At 47.3% G+C, this 16,788-nt stretch overlaps 1 protein-coding gene across 4 annotated transcripts; it reads left to right on the top strand.

The window, feature by feature from the left end:
* The first annotated feature begins 367 nt into the window (after positions 1 to 367).
* Positions 368 to 13,732, top strand: MFSD1 (major facilitator superfamily domain containing 1). Of its 4 annotated transcripts, none has more exons than XM_051626448.1 (17): positions 368 to 439; positions 1,290 to 1,342; positions 1,433 to 1,545; positions 1,881 to 1,923; positions 2,036 to 2,103; positions 2,926 to 3,034; positions 4,079 to 4,181; positions 4,871 to 4,969; positions 5,684 to 5,795; positions 6,716 to 6,772; positions 7,365 to 7,521; positions 8,220 to 8,317; positions 8,584 to 8,696; positions 9,214 to 9,261; positions 9,737 to 9,797; positions 12,312 to 12,426; positions 12,680 to 13,732. In XM_051626448.1, exons 3-17 carry the CDS (start codon positions 1,436 to 1,438, stop codon positions 12,737 to 12,739), a joined length of 1,353 nt encoding a protein of 450 aa, XP_051482408.1. In that variant the 5' UTR covers positions 368 to 439; positions 1,290 to 1,342; positions 1,433 to 1,435; the 3' UTR covers positions 12,740 to 13,732. The 4 variants fall into 4 exon arrangements, with proteins under 4 accessions (XP_051482408.1, XP_051482405.1, XP_051482406.1 ...); XM_051626445.1 differs by lacking the exon at positions 368 to 439 and adding an exon at positions 1,042 to 1,219; XM_051626446.1 differs by lacking the exons at positions 368 to 439; positions 12,312 to 12,426; positions 12,680 to 13,732 and adding exons at positions 1,044 to 1,219; positions 11,328 to 12,127.
* The last annotated feature ends 3,056 nt before the right edge of the window (positions 13,733 to 16,788 follow it).

Here is a 16,788-nt window from a genome sequence, read left to right as displayed (position 1 = left end):
TATCCTGCCTTTCTGGAGTGGTTGCTGATCCAATGGGAGGGTGGCTGGGAAGGGGACCTCTTGCTTCGCAGCCACTGCCTCTCCCTCCGTCCTCCTGGAAAGCCGAGTCAGTCCTCCGCCTCAAGTAACTAGGATTTCTGCCCTCACGAGGAGCAGATTTCCAGCAGAAAGCCCCGTCTGCCACCTGCTGATGTGCACACACGTTGCTGCAGCAGCATGAAACCTGACACAGCTTGTACGGCGACTCAGCCACTTTTCCAGGGGTTTGTCCAACAAGGGGAAGCCCTTTTCAAACCCAGTGGCTCCAACAACGTTACTTGACTTGCCGAGAGGCGGGCAGGGGGGGAACGTTACAGGCTTTTGCATTTCCCTGAACGCTCACCGTGGAGCTCTGTGAGCCTGCCCCTTCGGCTTTTGGCTTTCCCACCGCGCACAAGAGGTTTGCTCGTGCAGTGTCTGGAAGGGACCTTAGAGAGCTCTAGTTCCAGCCCTCTGGAATGCGGGAACGGGCCCGTCTGCGGGCAGGGGGGGATGCGGGAACGGGCCCGTCTGCGGGCAGGGGGGGATGCGGGAACGGGCCCCTGTGCTGACCGAGGGGGGGATGCGGGAACGGGCCCGTCTGCGGGCAGGGGGGGATGCGGGAACGGGCCCGTCTGCGGGCAGGGGGGGATGCGGGAACGGGCCCCTGTGCTGGAAGGGGGGGATGCGGGAACGGGCCCCTTTGCGGGCAGGAGGGGATGCGGGAACGGGCCCCTCTGCTGACCCGGGGGGCGATGCGGGAACGGGCCCCTGTGCTGACCGAGGGGGGGATGCGGGAACGGGCCCCTCTGCGGGCAGGGGGGGATGCGGGAACGGGCCCCTGTGCTGACCGGGGGGGGATGCGGGAACGGGCCCCTCTGCGGGCAGGGGGGGATGCGGGAACGGGCCCCTGTGCTGACCGGGGGGGGATGCGGGAACGGACCCGCCTTCCGGGTCTGCGGGCGCCGGCAGCGGTCACGTGCGGGCCGGTCACGTGCGGGGCGGTCACGTGCGGCCCCGGTCACGTGGGGCGGCGCGATGGCGGAGGAGGAGCGGGCGCTGCTGGGCCCGGGGCGCGATGGCGGCGGCTCCGGCTCCGGCTCCTCCCCGGGCCCCCCCCGGGCCCTGCCCGCGCTCTGCGACCCGCGGCGCCTCCCGCACCGCCTGCTCGTCCTCGCCCTGATGTGCTTCCTGGGCTTCGGTGGGTGCGGCGGGGCGGGCGGGGCGGCGCGGCGCGGCCCGGCGCTCAGGCCTGCTCCTCTCCTCCGCAGGCAGCTACTTCTGCTACGACAGCCCGGCCGCGCTGCAGACGCAGGTGCAGCGGGTGAGTAGCTGCGAGCCCGGCCGGAGCTGCTTTGCCGCCGGGGTTGCCCCCCGGTGGCTGCTCCCTCCAGCCCTGCCCCCTCCCCTGCAGGACATGAAGGTGAACACGGCGCAGTTCATGTCGCTCTACGCCTGGTACTCCTGGCCCAACGTGGTCCTTTGCTTCTTCGGAGGCTTTCTGATCGACAGGGTGTTCGGGATACGGTGAGTGGGGCGTTGGCGGCCCTCGGGGCACGCTCGAAGTGCTCCTGGAGCCCGGGCTGCAGAGCCGGCAGCTTCTGCAAATCCTTCTTCGTGCAATCTAGGAGTTCCCTCCGGTGTAAATGCTCCTCCTTTCCCTTCCAGCTTCACTAAAGTGGCTTTAAAATGCAAACACCTGTATGACCTTTACAACATGAAGCTGTAGCACTTATTACAGAGACCCTTCTATTGCATGTCAGCTCCCCCTTGTTCCCTTGCTGCAGGCCTCATGGAGTGTTTTGTAGCCAAGAAAAAAAAAGGTTCTAGCTCTGCATTAAGTGATTTTGTTTTTCTTACAGGTTGGGAACTATAATATTTAGTGTCTTTGTTTGTGTTGGGCAGGTAAGTGCAAAGGAGGTGGTGAGGGTTTCTGTTTTCTGACAGTTTCTGTGTTGCTTCTGGTTTGTTCAGTGCTTCAAGTGTAATAATTTTCCCTTAAATGTGTACCTGGCAGGTGATTTTTGCTTTGGGAGCACTGATCAATGCTTTCTGGCTGATGGATGCAGGCAGATTCATATTTGGGTGAGTCTGGGAGGGGAATAGTGCTCTCTGAGGCCAGGACCTGCCCTCTGTGTCCTGGAAAACTGCTGCCATGTTGATACTCAGAGGCAAAATTGATGGATTTTGAGGCACCTGTAGAGGTGCAGGTTCTTCAGCTGCATCCCCTGCAGAACTGAAAGTTAGAAAAGCAGAAAACAGAACTTTGCAGATTTTGTTTCTGTTTGGGAAACCTGGCTGCTGAATTCAGGGATGATGAATGGACCCAAATGAAGACATCCAGGGAGCTGACAGAGCTGCAGTTCCCCTTCTCATTCTTATTCCCTGAGTAAAAAGAATCACTGGCAGCAACAAAACCAGCAGGGCTCCTCGGGTGGCCCGAGATGAGAGCAAGTGCCAGAATGAGTATCTCCCAGTTGGGAATGTGCCACAGCACAAAAGTGCTAGGAACTCTGCCCCTGCTGTGCTGAGAGGGTCAGATGATTCTGATCAATTTAGATTCCAGGTAAGATTCCTGCTTCTGGTTTCTTTTGGGTCAGGATCTAGACCACTTGGTTGCTCAGTGCTGAAGCTCAATGAGAAGCTGCTGCCCATTGATTTGGTTTCTGTAGGTGGCCAAGGGCAATCAAGATGCCTTGCACTCTTAATTATCCCCAACACTGCAGTTCTCTTTGGATTTGTCTTTAAGACTTGACTACCTTGCACACAAGCATCAGCTCTGCCTGTACAGGGATCAGCTCCTCTGAAATGGCCAGCCTGGCATTGCCAGCAGCTGATGGATTGCTTCTTCCTTGCTTTGCACCTTGCAATTAATGTGTGTTCCTTTGTGCTTTCCTTCTGTTTCAGAATAGGGGGAGAGTCCTTGGCTGTGGCACAAAACACTTATGCAGTCAGTTGGTTTAAAGGCAAGGAGTTAAACCTGGTGTTTGGATTACAGCTCAGCATGGCCAGAATTGTAAGTGTGGCACCTGTGTAGCTCTAATTCCTGGACCTGAAGGTGGGCACCTTCTCTTGGCAGGGGAACAGGTGGAAAACAGCATTTCTGTTGCTCCCCAGGGAGCTCCAGTTAGGAATGGATTTGACATCTGAATTTAAAATGTTGAAAAGCTGTGGTTGGTAGACAAAGGGTACACAAGGAAATGGGTTAACAAGATTTCTTAGAACCTCCAGCTTCTGCAGAAGCCTGGTGGTGTCATGAGTGGGGATGACTGGGAGGGACAGTCACAGTGCTGCATTTCATCTGGCTAATTGATTCTTGGCACGTCAGGATGTGCTGCTTTATCTGGGTGGCTGAGTGCAGGCTCTGATCAGGGAGCTGGGGAGGCTGCTTTGGGCTCCCATCCTTACCTGCTCTGGCAGGATGTGTGTGTCCCTGGTGCTGTCTGGGTTTGATGCATCACTGGAGCTGCTGCTGGAGGAGGTGGTTCACTCCAACACACCAGGCTGTGGTGAAGAGAGGGGGGCCCTGCCTTCTCCCCAGCAACCTGGGGTGTCCTACAGCACCACAGGATTTACCTGGGTAAGAGAGGTGAGCTGGTCATGCCTGGGGTGGTGGTCAGGCTGTTGTTAACTAGCAGGTGCCTCAGCTGAACTGTAGATGGTTGTTGTTAGCCTGGGGACTGCAGCCATGGATCCCTTCTCCCAGGGCAGAAGGGGGGAGCCCCTGCTTGTTCCTGGTGCCTCTCAGGTGGGAATCCTGTTTCCTTCCATGTGTCTTCCATTCAGCTCAGTTTAGGAGTTAATGCAGTGCATGGTGTAGATTTTATGGCATTTCTAATGTCTCCACCTAAACACTGTTCAGTTTGTGACCCTTATTATTGCTGCAAAAGTTAATTTGTCTGACCCAGCCAGCAGGGAATAATCTGATGGCTGGTCGTTGATGTTCCCTGTGTAGCATCTTACCTGTTTGTTTTAAACCCTCTCCAACAAGCCTAATGATCCTTCTGAATTCATACAGTTGTGAAATACATTCTCCTTCACATGAGTCTCTTCTGCCCAGGGGAGCACAGTGAACATGAATATCATGGGATGGATATACTCCAGAGTTCAAGATCTCCTGGGATATACTGGGCCCAGCACTCTTGGGTTAACTCTCATGATAGGTCAGCAATCTTTTTAATTATATCATTTGCTGGTTTGGGATTCTGAATTTGAACAGCTTGCATGTGTGTCAGTCATTTCTCACTAGCTTGAAGGCAGGTGAAATCTGTTTGAGAGTAGGAAGAGCAGTTCAAACACTGTGTCAGTGGCTACTGTTGTTATGCAGTGTGTGGTGCCTGCAGCTGCTGGCTGAGTTCTCTGGGTGCCAAATCCAAGTTTGTATCTTATGGAAATGAAATGTTTAACATGCTTTGAGCAGAGGACAGACTTGAGACCCTTTCTGAAGGGAATCATGTCAAAGCTTGTGTGTGGTTGGCAGGTATGTAAAAGTGCAATTACAGCTGCCTTTGGGTCTGTGCTCCTGCCCTTCAGAGCCATGGGTATTAAGGCCATGGTGTTGGTAAGAGGGCTCAGGCTTTGTTTCTGTTACTGTGAGTTACCAGTAAGGAGCTTGGCTGAGCTGGGTGGGGGTGATGCTGATGTTGTAAATAAAATGGATGTGCTCCAGCTCAAGGCAGGTGTCTCAGGTGACAGGCTTCAGCATTTCCATCTTACTCTGAGATGTACAGCTACAAGCTGCTGTCCAACTTCATTTATATTGGATGTGTGAAGTTACACTGCACCAGCTGGGCTTAAAAGCTGGTTTATTACCTGATTCAACAACTAAACATGTGGCATTGTCCCCTGGCAGGTGGGGTAACGTGTCTCTTATCACTGGCCTGTGCCTTAATCCTGGCTTATCTGGACAAGAGAGCAGAGAAGCTCCTGTGTAAAGAGCAAGGGAAAACAGGTGAGTGTGGGGCTGGATCAGCCTTGGGTTCACCCTTTCCTTCTGGAACAGGCCCTTCCAGTTGCCACTGCTCTTTGCATTTTGGATAATTCAGTGGCAGCTGCTCAGTGTTTTTTCCACAGTATCAGCTTTAATCATAGTTTTCAGTTCATTTCTGGCACAGTTCTAAAGAGCAGTTTACAGGCAAGTGCACTCTCATCTGCTTTATTTATAAAGCATGTGGAGAGCCTCCCAGTTCAAACCAGTTTGATCTGTGCCATTGCCACTGGTGCTTTGTTTTAAGGACTTGGTCTTATCTCCTTCAGTAGCTGAGCAAAAACACGCAGCTCCTCTGTCAGTGTGTTGAGTTTTCCATGTTGGAGGACTTAGACCAATTAAAAATTAAAGCTGAGATCCAAGCAAGAGCATGAGGTTTCAGACATTTCATTAAACATTTCCTTGAAAACATGGTTTGCATTTAATTCTGCTTAAGACTTTCAGAAGCTTTAGAGAACTTGTACATCCAGTGTCATGTGGGAGAGATGATTTGTTCTTGACTTTGGCACTGTTGATTTAGGGCTTGCATGTCCTTAACTGGCTCTCCCTGAGTAAACTGGAGACAAGAGGCTGGTTGGTGGCATTAACAGGCCTGTCATCACAGGGTTTGTTCAGTGTGGGTGAATTTCAGATGTGCTTGTGGTGACTGAAACAACATTATCTCTTGCCCAACTGCAGGTGAAGTGATTAAGCTAACGGATGTCAAGGACTTCTCCTTGTCCTTGTGGCTTATTTTTGTCATCTGTGTCTGTTACTATGCAGCAGTTTTTCCTTTCATTGGGCTTGGAAAGTAAGTGTCTCTCACCTGTGTGGCTCTTCCCCTGGGATTTGGCTTGGGTTTTGATTGGCTGCTTCCAAAGGGAGAGGTGCAGGCTAATATTTAAGAATCCCAGGTGGCTACAGAGCCCTGGCAAGCCTGTGCTGTGGGTTGTCACTTTCTGGAGTTGTTCTCTGTACCTGTGGTACAAATTAACATAATTTAGAGTTGAGCTGTGTGGGGAACACCCCTGCTTGGCTTGAACTGACCTGTCGGAACTCAAAAGCATAATGTACCCTCCAGTGCTGATTAAAACTTGATCCAGATTTAAAGCATGGGATCAGTTTGGGTGTGGAAAGCTGTGGGCAGCTGTCAAGTAGAATTCCTTCCGTATCCAGAAGCTGCTGAGTGTGAGGTGGGAGCTTAGATGGAGGTGTAGCTGGGGACTGAAGTTCTCTTCATGTGCTGACTTGGGCATATACCAAGTTCAACTGGAAGTATTTATATGTAGGTTTCCCTTTGAGCCACCTGAGGTGATCCAGTGGCTCAGTTTGAAGGGTCTGAGTATACTTGGAAAGAGAAGCAGGTCTCCTGGGCTCAGGAGATGCTTGTGTTTTGCTTGTGTATGTATTCTAAAAATTCTCACTTTGGTCTGGTACAGAATGCTCATTGCTCGTGCCTAATTATTAGGTGGCAGGTTGGTGCTGTGCTGTGGATGCTTTCTCCAGAGTGGAATTTGAATAGTCCTTAGGCAAAAGCTTGTAGAGTCTGCTAATCAGCTCCTTAAATGCATGATAAATGAGGACCTGGGAGGGAGTGTTTGTCAAAACTGCATGATAATATTTAAGTCTTCTATAAACTAGGTGCTGGTGTCTTTACTTTGTCTAGCTTAGTTTTTCTTTCAGGTCATGTAAGTGCATTTTTCTAAATCTGTGTTTGTTTTTTTTCTTTAGGGTTTTCTTTATTGAGAAATTCAAATTCTCATCTCGAGAAGCAAGTGCAATTAACAGGTGTGTTGTGATGGATTTAACAAGTAGGTGTGCTCCTGCTGTGTTGCAGGGCTCTCTCCATGTGGGAGGAGGTTTGGGTTCTACTGCTGCAGGTGGTGACTTGCACTGAAGTGAAGAGATGGATTTCAGGTGGCCCAAGGGATAATTGGGAGGTGTGGGTGTTTGGTGAAATAAAAATGGTTTAGGTGTTCACGTTGAGAAGCTGGAAAGAAAAACCTCTGTTTGTGTTGCTGATTCTGTTCTGGGTAAAGCAGTTTAAGAGCAACATTAAATGAACTAAATTTTCCAAGTTTGAAGATTAATTTGTAAGGTGACAAAAAACCCAAATAAAAACCACCACACTTGCTGGAATATGATTCCTAGGGCTCCAAGTGTGTCTCTGTTTCCCTGGGTGGTGAGTGTTTACATGTCTTCAGACCTTCTGGGGGAGTTCTGGGGTCTGTTTGGCTCTTTTTGCTGTGTTTTTTTTCTTTTGGCCTCACAGGTAAGAAGGGCAAATGGTTTTTTTATCTGGAGACACTTGCATTGTGTGGCACAGAAAGCTGTCCATGGCCAGCTGGTGTTCAGCTCTCTTCTTATTATTCTTTTGTAGCGTTGTGTATATCATCTCAGCACCCATGTCTCCAGTCTTTGGGCTCCTGGTGGATAAACTTGGGAAGAACATCATCTGGGTCTTGTGTGCTGTAATAACTACACTTGCTTCTCACATTATGTTGGCTTTTACCTTCTGGAACCCCTGGATAGCAATGGTAATTGATTCTCTGAGACTTGCAGCTAAGTATGACATAAGAAGTGGAGTTATGCTGAGTTGTGTGGAGTGGCAAGTCCTTGGCCCTTCACAGAAGGTTTCAGTTCCTCAGTGTCTGTGCTTGGGTGGTGCTCTGTCACACAGGTTGCTCTCATGCTTCATGGACACTCCTCTTTACTAGCTGCCTGTGCCACGTGCTGGCTTTTCTCCTAAAACTGCTTCTTTTGGTGTAGTTCTGAAGCTCACTACTAGTATTAAAGCCGACTCTCATGTGCTGTTTTGGATGATGGTAAAGTCAATAAAAATCCTTGTTGCTGACTTCTCTTTCCTAGGGCAGATGCCCTGAGAAATTGCTTTTGAACTAAGGCTCACAGGCTTCAATATGGTGCTGAGCAGTGTATCAGGGTCTTGGTTTTGGGGTATTTTTCTAGTGAATTGCACCATTGATCTTTTCCTGTGGGTATTCAAGTCAGGCTCTGCACTCGGTGTAGGGATGAGCTTGTGGGTCACTCCTGGAAAAAGTTCCCTCTCCTTCTGAATGTGCATATTTATTTAGAACAATATTGCAGAAAGTGTTATTGTTGCTCTGTTTTGCTTTCCTCTCTCTTTTGGGAGAAGGGGAGAGCCAGTATGTTAATTTATTAGAGCCTTGCAGCAAAAAAATGCAAACATCTGTGTATTTGTTATTTATTTCCCCAGTCCTTGCTGGGAGTGGCCTACTCACTGCTTGCCTGTGCCCTGTGGCCCATGGTGGCCTTTGTTGTTCCAGAACACCAGCTGGGAACTGCTTATGGCTTGTAAGTACTTAAACCTGCCTGTGCTGCCCTGCAGTGACCAGGACCTGGCACTGACACTGAAAAACTGCACAACAGGCAGTTCTCACACACTAATGGTTCCCAGTTCCTCCCAGTTCAGTCCAGCAGGAAGTCTCTTGTAGTTTCAGGATGTCTGTGTGTGCTCCAGTCAACAGGGAGAAGTTAATCTCACTGTTTGTTCAGTGCTGCTAATGTTGTTTTCTTTAAAAAGAGCCTTCTGCCCATGGTAACCCTGTGCTCTGTGTCAGCATGCAGTCTATCCAGAACCTGGGGCTGGCAATTATTGCTATAGCAGCTGGGATGATTCTGGACACAAGAGGATACTTGTTTCTTGAAGTCTTCTTCAGTGCTTGTGTTTGCTGTAAGTATTAAAAACACTGATAATGGGTTCTGGACATTCAGGAAGCTTGATTAGGCTTTTTTTTCTTGCTATTTCCTGTAAAAGAGTAATAATTCCTTTCTTACACTTGGAACTTTCACCTGGGGCAGTGTTGAAAGTAGCTCAAAAGTAGTGAAGTGTTTTGTGGGTTTCTTTGTGATTTGGTGAAAGTAATTTCAGTGTTTGGAAAAAAAAAGGGTAACTGAAAGGGTAAGTGAGTAAAGAGGGAGTGAAAAGGTAGGTAAATGATACACTGAAAGGCTGTGTTTGAGGGCTGCTGTTGGTATAACTGAAATAACCTTTTCTGGGTTACCATGCTGCTTATGAGCACAGTGGAATTTTCAGAAGCAGTTGAGAGATGCTGCTGGCAAAACATCTCCCCTTGGTTTTAGCTATCATGAAGAAATCTTAGTTGTTGCTTGGCTGAATGTTAAAGCTGTTCTTCTCTCACTGTAAACTTCCTGTCAGCTGAAGTGGTTCCTTTTCTTTTTCCCCTCAGTGTCACTCATAGCTGTAGTCATGCTGTATTTTGTGAATCACCTCACAGGTGAGTGTCTGGAGCTGGGACCTGGCCTTTCAGCTGGCTTGAGCCAAGGTGGAGGGTGTTCTGCAGCGTTTCCTAAACTGCCTGTGTCTGCAAATATAAAACCTGAATTCTGTAGACTTCTCTCCAAAGAGCAGGGTTCTTTCTCAGCTGTCTTCTGAAGGAGTAACTATTGAAGGATCTGGAAGGGATATTACTTTTTCTTTCGAGGTTGCTTCTTCTTTATTTTTGGAGGGTGTTATGATGAGCTGTAGAGAAACTTTGTTGTTACTCAACAGAAAACTGAAGAGATGAGTTTGGGTCCTGATTTTGCTTGCTCAGATGAATATGAACACATTGATCTTTCCCTCAGTTTCTACTTTTGTAAAATTATTCCACTGGTTTCTTTTATCAAGTGCTCTGAGAATTTCTGCAGAGAGGTTATGATGTCTTTGATATCATAAAAAACAGGAGTTTCAAAGTGGATGTTGTGTTGCAGGTGGTGATCTAAACTGGTCTGCAAAGAAGAGGGAGAAACTGCAAAAAGCAGCTGCCACTGAGTAAGTATAAAGGACAATAAAGAGCCAGGATCCTTATGGAATGTTTAACCTGAAGTAATTAAGTAGGTTACTGTCTGAAGTCAGTCTCTTTGGTGGGTCTGTCACTTTACTGAATGTTGTTTTATTTCTTATCCATTAGTAGTAGGATTTCATATTCCTGTCTCCTCTGAAGGACTGATTAGAGGAAACAGAAATTAAGCAGGTGTCCTTTCCTGGCCTCCTCCTTTGCTAGTTGTGTTTATTTCAGTGCTCATCTGACTGAGTGGAGCTAAAGTGTGTTTAAAAATGTGCTTTGTTTATATGGTGTGTACCTGACCCAGGCAGCAGCAGACATTACCTGGGGTTTTTTAAGTGCCATGAAAAGCCAGGTCTCTCTTCAGAAGAAACTACACCCCAGTCACTTCTCTTTCAATTTGAGTTTGCTCCTCTTGCTGTCTTATTTGGAAGCTTTAATTCAGCTTGTCTCTGAAAGCCATGGCTTGAGTCTAAATGGCAGCACTGATGTGAAACTTGTTGTGTGGCATAAATGTCACTGATCAGAGTGAAAAGACCCTGGGTTGAGGGAGAAAATGGGAGGGGGTATTTCAATCAGGTGGAATCCACTTCCTTGAAAAGGAAATGGAGCACTTGAGGTGGGCTGAAGGCAGAAATTGTCAAAAGAAGTAAACTTGGACAGTTCATCCCATTAAGCAGATTTAATTCTGTGGGAGTCTTGTGTGTCCCTGTTTCCTCTCTATGGAAGAGAAGGATAGTGACACTCTTCAGAATAGTCACTTAAAAAAAATCTCTTCTTTGGTCTTGATAAAAAAATGGTGACATTATCTGGTTTCAGTTGTTAGGGACATTTACTCTTGCTTTTTAAGAGTGTTTGATCAAACAGGAAGGTCTCAGTCCTGCTGCTGGGATATTCCCTGAGTTCTGGGGCACTGGATTTATCCCCTCTGCAGTAGGAAGTCTACTTGTGTTTTTGTTTGCTGAGAATGATACCTGATAGATAAGTTGGTTCCAGAAAGATACTTTGCTAATGGGACATTTCTTTATGAATGGACTTCTCTAAAACTGGGTTGTATAACTGGCCATGTGGTGCTACTTCAGTTAGTCTTGGAAAAAACCAAAACGAAACTAAAATACCTGTCAGCAAGGTCTAGCCAGGTGATCTGTGGAGTTTCACATGGTTTTGTTTCTTGTCCTAATTTGTGGGTTGGTTACACATCAGTCCTGAGGGAAGCTCAAGGGAACTAAAAGCTCACCAGCCCTGCTGAGCCTGCTACCTTGGTTGTGACAAGTATCACCCTTGAGCCCAGAGGTCGCAGACAGATTTTAATACAAAAGCAACAACAAAAGCCCCCACTTTGTATCCAGGAGCAAAGGATTTCTCTGTCCCAATAGAGCTGCTTTTCAGTCTGCCTGGCCCTTGTGGGATGTGTGTGACACCTCCAGAAGTTATTGTGAAGGATGGTTTTGTGTTGGTGTGTCCTGTGGGATAGGGAACAATGTTTTCAGTAATTCTTATTGTGATGTTTTTTGCAGAAAAGAAAGTTGAATAGCAAATATCATCCAGAAGTGGGGAGCATTTGATCAGCATCATGTCAACTTGAAGAATTTGAGTCTTTGTTTAGCTTGGTCACTCTGCACAGTAGCTCTTTGGAAAAGAAACTAACATACTGGGTGGGGGGTTCACAGTACATTTCTAACTTGCATGCTTTGTCACCTGTTCTAACTGATGCCAAATCATTGTCTTAATTCAAACAGAATGGGTTTATGGTGTGTTGTTAAGCTCTGTCAGTGGGGAGGGTGTTCTGCAACATGACAGACACGTTGATCCTAAGGTACAGACTAGCAGGGTGTCTCTTGGGTGCAGCTCTGCCTTTTGGGTGGAGGTTTCTTAACCTAATGGCAGTTGATGTTCTGTGCTGAGGTTCCCTGCCCTGCAGAGCTTGGAAACGGGTCACTGTCCCTGCCTTTGTCACTGGCTTGCTGCAAACCACCGTCTTGAAGTGTCTTTAGGGCTTTGTCTGGTCCTGTTTGTTTCCCTTTAAGACTTACATGGAAAAAGAGCAACAGTGCTCTGGGCAAATATTGACTCTTTTGTAGGAGACTGCAATGAATTCTGAGGACTGCTGAGCAGTCTTTTATTTGCATTTTTGACAAGCGGTTATTTTTGTACTGTAATCTTTATTTTAAGGAGTGAAAGCTTGTTTAATAAAGAGATGGGAAAGACTGTTACAAAAGCTCGCTGAGCATCTGTGTAATCACTGAGTAATCTGTGAAAACCAAAAGGTTTCTCTTTTTAAAAGTCTTGCAGTTAAATAAAAGGAAACTGGAGAAAACAGCCTCTCTCTTTCTTTATGTTGGAATAGTCCGTACACGTCGTCTTTTAATCTGATAACCACTATTCATCTATAATATCCAAAGCTTTTCCCAGTTACTGAAAAGCAAACTGCACACACCAGGTGAGGTTGCTGGGGTTTGCACTCCTCAGTGCAAGTATCTGAAACCAATTTTCTTTTCCAGAGCGGAGGAACAGGAGAGGCTCAGGCGTCAAAATGAAGATGACTTGGCTAAATTGCAGCCAAAAGCTGATGACTTTAGTTTAAGGAACAAATACCTCTCCAGACTAGGCACTCGGGTATTAGTAACCAAGCAGGGGCTTTAATAACAAGGAGTAGAACACTGAGATACTTACTTTAAGAACTCAGCTTGTTTCAATAGCCAGCAAATCAACCTCTGATTAAGATGCTAAACCTATGCTCAGAAATGGTAATTAAAAAATAATCTAATGAAGAAAATGGAAATAAATGAATCAGTGGCTGGTGGACCACATAGGTTGAGGAGCAGGCTGATTATGATGCATGGTTTTTTTTAATTCTATTTTTTTGCAGCTACCAGATAATTACTCCTCCTATTTCTCAACAATGGCACACAGAAGCCTCCTGAAGTAGCATCTTGCCCCACTTGCAAAAAGCAGAAATACACTGAAGTTCATGGCACACAAAACTTAGTTTCCAGAACTGACAACTACCCCAGCAAAAGCAGAGTGATGCCACCCTACTTTTCTGCAAACCTAGGTCCTGTTTTTAGAAATACTTGGCTTAAGCTGCCCCTCTACACTGGGTAAATAACACAGGTATGGATGAAGAACCACCTGGCTGGTTGGACCCACGTGCTGCAGCCTCCTGTCTAAAATACTCAGTGATTAGCTCCAGTCAGTAGCAAAGACTTGTTCTCTTCATGTGAGCTTTGGTATCACAGAGCTGGGGATTGAGCCTTGGCTGAAGTTGGACAGCCTGATTACCGTGTGGGAAATGGTCTGTTCCATTTTGCTTACAGAAAAATGAGAGGGGAAGATGGCCTGTTTTTTATTTCTGTCCAAGCAAATATTCCAGAGGAAACAGAGCTGTTCAATGTCAGTGTTGCAGTTCTGGAAGTGCTAGCCCTGGGATTCAACACCAGCTTAGCAATGACCTCGTGTAAGTCCCAATTAATGTGAAAATGGGTGTGCTTTTAACAGGTTGTAACTACAAATAAGTTAAATGCACTGTTGTAGTACAAATATATATATTTTTTTGCCTATAGTAATTTAAGCAGAACTTCTAGAACTCTTGGTCTAAAGGTTGGGTTTTTTTAAAGAGACTTTTCAGTGGAGATTTTTGGTGTTTTTGAAGGAGATCACCACCTTCCTGAAGGACTAAGCCAGGGCTATTTTGGTTCACAGTTCTGCATTCTGAAAAACAATCCAGGAAAATAAAGTAGTAGTTGGGAGCTGTGCTGAGTTTGGTGCTGAAGTCACCAACCTGTGCTAATTCTTATTGGTGCTCTCTGGGCTCCCTCAGAACCAAACACTGTCAGATCTCAGGTTGGTTGGTGCAATTGGTTTGTTTCTTCCTTGTAGACTTGTGAATTCTGGGTCTTTCTTAATAAAAGCTTTGAATGGATACTGGTACCTGTATCTTTCTTTCCTGTTTCGTGAGGCATTGTTGCCCGTGGCAGTTGTTGGGACTTACATATGTATTTATTTATTCTATTTAAACAAGCATGACTTCTGCTTTCCCCTGAGAAGTATGTAGAGTTTTTGGGAAGTGTCTCTTTGCAGATCCAAAGGCAAAGTTTTCCTCCCATTTCCCTGCTGATGGGTTGATGCTTCTTTTTTGCCTTGGGGAGGGAATGATATTCTTGTTTTTCTGCTGCTCTTTGTCTCCTTCAGCCACCTGCTTCTCCCTTAATTCTGGCACACTGCAGTTGTGCAGAACTCTTGAGTTGCTTGGTGTTCTGTGTGTGACCTGACAAATGTCTTGGTGAAACTTCATTTTCAGTTCCTAAATCCTCTAAATCCTGGAGCATCTTGCTGAAGTGCTGTGCTGGACTTGTCCAAGTGGTGTCACTTCCCGTGCCAGCTCAGCATCTCTGCAGGCTCTTGCCTTTCCTTTCTGGGGGCTGCAGCAAAGGCTGCTGGAGAGTTAGTTGGCAATATGGTGAGTTCTCTTTGCAATGAGTTTGGAATGGCTTGAGCTGAGAGCTGCTTGGCTTTGGGATTGCCTCTTTTTCCCCTGCAAAGCTTCTGCCCCCACCAGCCAGGGAAGCTGTTGGTACATTCTGTCTTTCCTGATGTAAATATCAAGTTTGTGTTGGGCTCTGCTTCTGTGATTCTGGAGTGCAGGGGTCTTGACTAAAGTCTTGCTGTTGGATGTACACACTTGTCTGGAGATTTTATACAACACTTAGTAAATACAGTAGTAAATAGTAGCTCAACTCAGTGTTTTGTTTTGTTTTGTTTTTAATTATCTGGGCAGATTTCTGAGGGAAGTGTGACCTAAAAAGAATGTAAGTGGTGTAACCCATCTCTGCTGTCACATCTGCTCCCACAGGGTAACCCCAAGTTGATTCTGTTCCTTTTCCTTGGGTGTTTTTCCCTTCTCCTTTGACATGTCCTTCCTTCAGGTGCTATTGCTGGATGTTCCAATGGGCTCTCATTTCAAAAGCTGGTTGATTCTCTGTTGCATCTCTTGCTGCTCTAGGTGCTCTCATTGCCCCTCCTGTGGTGCAGGGGATCAAGCCAAGAGGCAGAGCAGAGCTCTCCAAGTGGGCTGCATCTCTGGGTAACCCAAACACCTCTTGCTTTCACTGTGTTCTGCTGGATGGGACAGATGTGCATGGTGTGGAGGAGGAGCCAGCAAACATCGAGCAGACCTCTTCAAAAGAAATGTTTAAAACCTAGAAACATTCTGTAAATGTTTAAACTTCCCATGTGTATGAATCATGAAATATCTCTTTCAAACATTCAGCACTGGAGCAGCTGCCCGGGTGGCACTGCAAGTGCTTCAGATCTTGTGGTGTTCTCCAAGTGTGCAAATGGTTTTGTGCATCTGAGATTTTTTTTTCCATAAATACAAGTCACTAAGAACACCACAGGAGTACCTATGAGCAAGCTTTTTAGCCTCCAGGAAGTTTTATAACTGCAGCAGCAGCAGTGAACTCATCTTCATCCTGGCCCTCCCAGAAGCCTGTCTTGGAGGTGGCCCCAGAGCAAGACAACAGGAATGGTTTTGTTTGTCATTCCCCATGAGGAATGGTGCTGAAACCAGCTTGGTGGCCCTCAGCAGCTGGCAGGAGGGGGGGATTTCAGTTGTTAACAGCCTGTGCTGAATTTGAGCCAAGAGGTTGGAAATTCAAGCTGCCTTGTGCTGAATGTTGGAGAAGGGAACAGAAGCAGCTTTGGCTGCCTGGGCACCTTCCTCTGGGCTCCCTGGGACATGTGTCCATGTCACTGTGGTCACACCAACCGTGCTCCAGTGGGGAGAAAGCAGATGTGCTTCTGCTCAGAGTGCTGATGGAGATCATCTGGAACATCTGAAGGGAAGGGTTTGGATTGTGTTTTATTTAACTAAGGAGAAAATGTTTATGATATGAGGCCAAGGCCTTCTGCCTCTTTAGGCTGGGCTCTGGCTTGTGTCAAACTGGCTACCTGAAGCACTTGCCATGTCCTGCCCCTCTGCTCTGCCCCCTGAGAGAAGCTGCTGTGGCAGAGATGACTTGAAAAAATGTGTGGTTTTTTACCCAGTTCCTTAAAGTTGAATGTTTATGCAGAGGTGATGAACAAACAAGACCAGTTCCTTGGCTTTCCCTGAAGCTAGATCGTTTGTTGTCAACCTCCAAGGCAGTTCCTCTTACTCTTGGGGTGTTTCTCTTCCTCTCTGGGTAACTGCTCTTCCCAGCTGGCTGGAAGGAAGGGCTGTGACCCCAACACTGGGCAGTGAAGGGTCTGCAGTTGTGATGGTTATGGGTGATGGCATGGGTGCCTGGGGCTGCTCATCTGCCGAAGGTGGGGGAGATGGATCTGGGCTGGAAGGTGGAACCAGGAGGGACAAGGTGAGGAGGGCTTGTTTATCCCAACAAAGGCTCCTGTTTCCTGGGTTGTCTGTCACTAGAGGTCAGCACTGCAACATTACTACGGGAGCAACGTGTTCTGGAACGGGACAAAACCGGGTTTTCCCGGCTGCAACTGCTGTCCTTCGTTTCTGTCACTCATTCCCAGGACTCTGGGGTCGGCTGCCAAAGGCAGATGCTCACACCAAGAGTCTGCAGCTGGAAGAGCTCGCTCTCATTTCTTCTCATGCAAATAAAACGGAGCAGGGTAATACACTGACCAAACTTGTCATTTTTTTTTTTTTTCAAGCTGAGTCACAGGAGAGTTGAGGTTGGAAGGGACCTCTGGAGATCACCTCGTCCTGCTCAAGCAATGGGAAATGTGAATGTCTCATTTCCTGAAGTCCTGGCCCAGCTGAGTCCCCTGCTGCTGCCCGGGTTTGCTGCTCAAACGCTGCTACACTTTCTGGAAAAAAAGCCCCTGTTTCCCACAGCTCCAGCCCAGCCCAGGCTGCTGCCATCCCACCTGCCACAAGAGCAGCAGCCTGAAGTGGAGCTGGCAGCGTTGGCATCCTCAGTGAAAATCACTTTGTCCCCAGTGTGGGTGTGCTTTGTGAAGCCTGGAGCT

This window comes from Apus apus, chromosome 8 (genome assembly GCF_020740795.1).
Source record: "Apus apus isolate bApuApu2 chromosome 8, bApuApu2.pri.cur, whole genome shotgun sequence".
Classification (NCBI taxonomy): domain Eukaryota; kingdom Metazoa; phylum Chordata; class Aves; order Apodiformes; family Apodidae; genus Apus; species Apus apus.
Note: the sequence above shows the minus strand (reverse complement) of the source record. Positions and strands in the feature narration are given on the sequence as shown.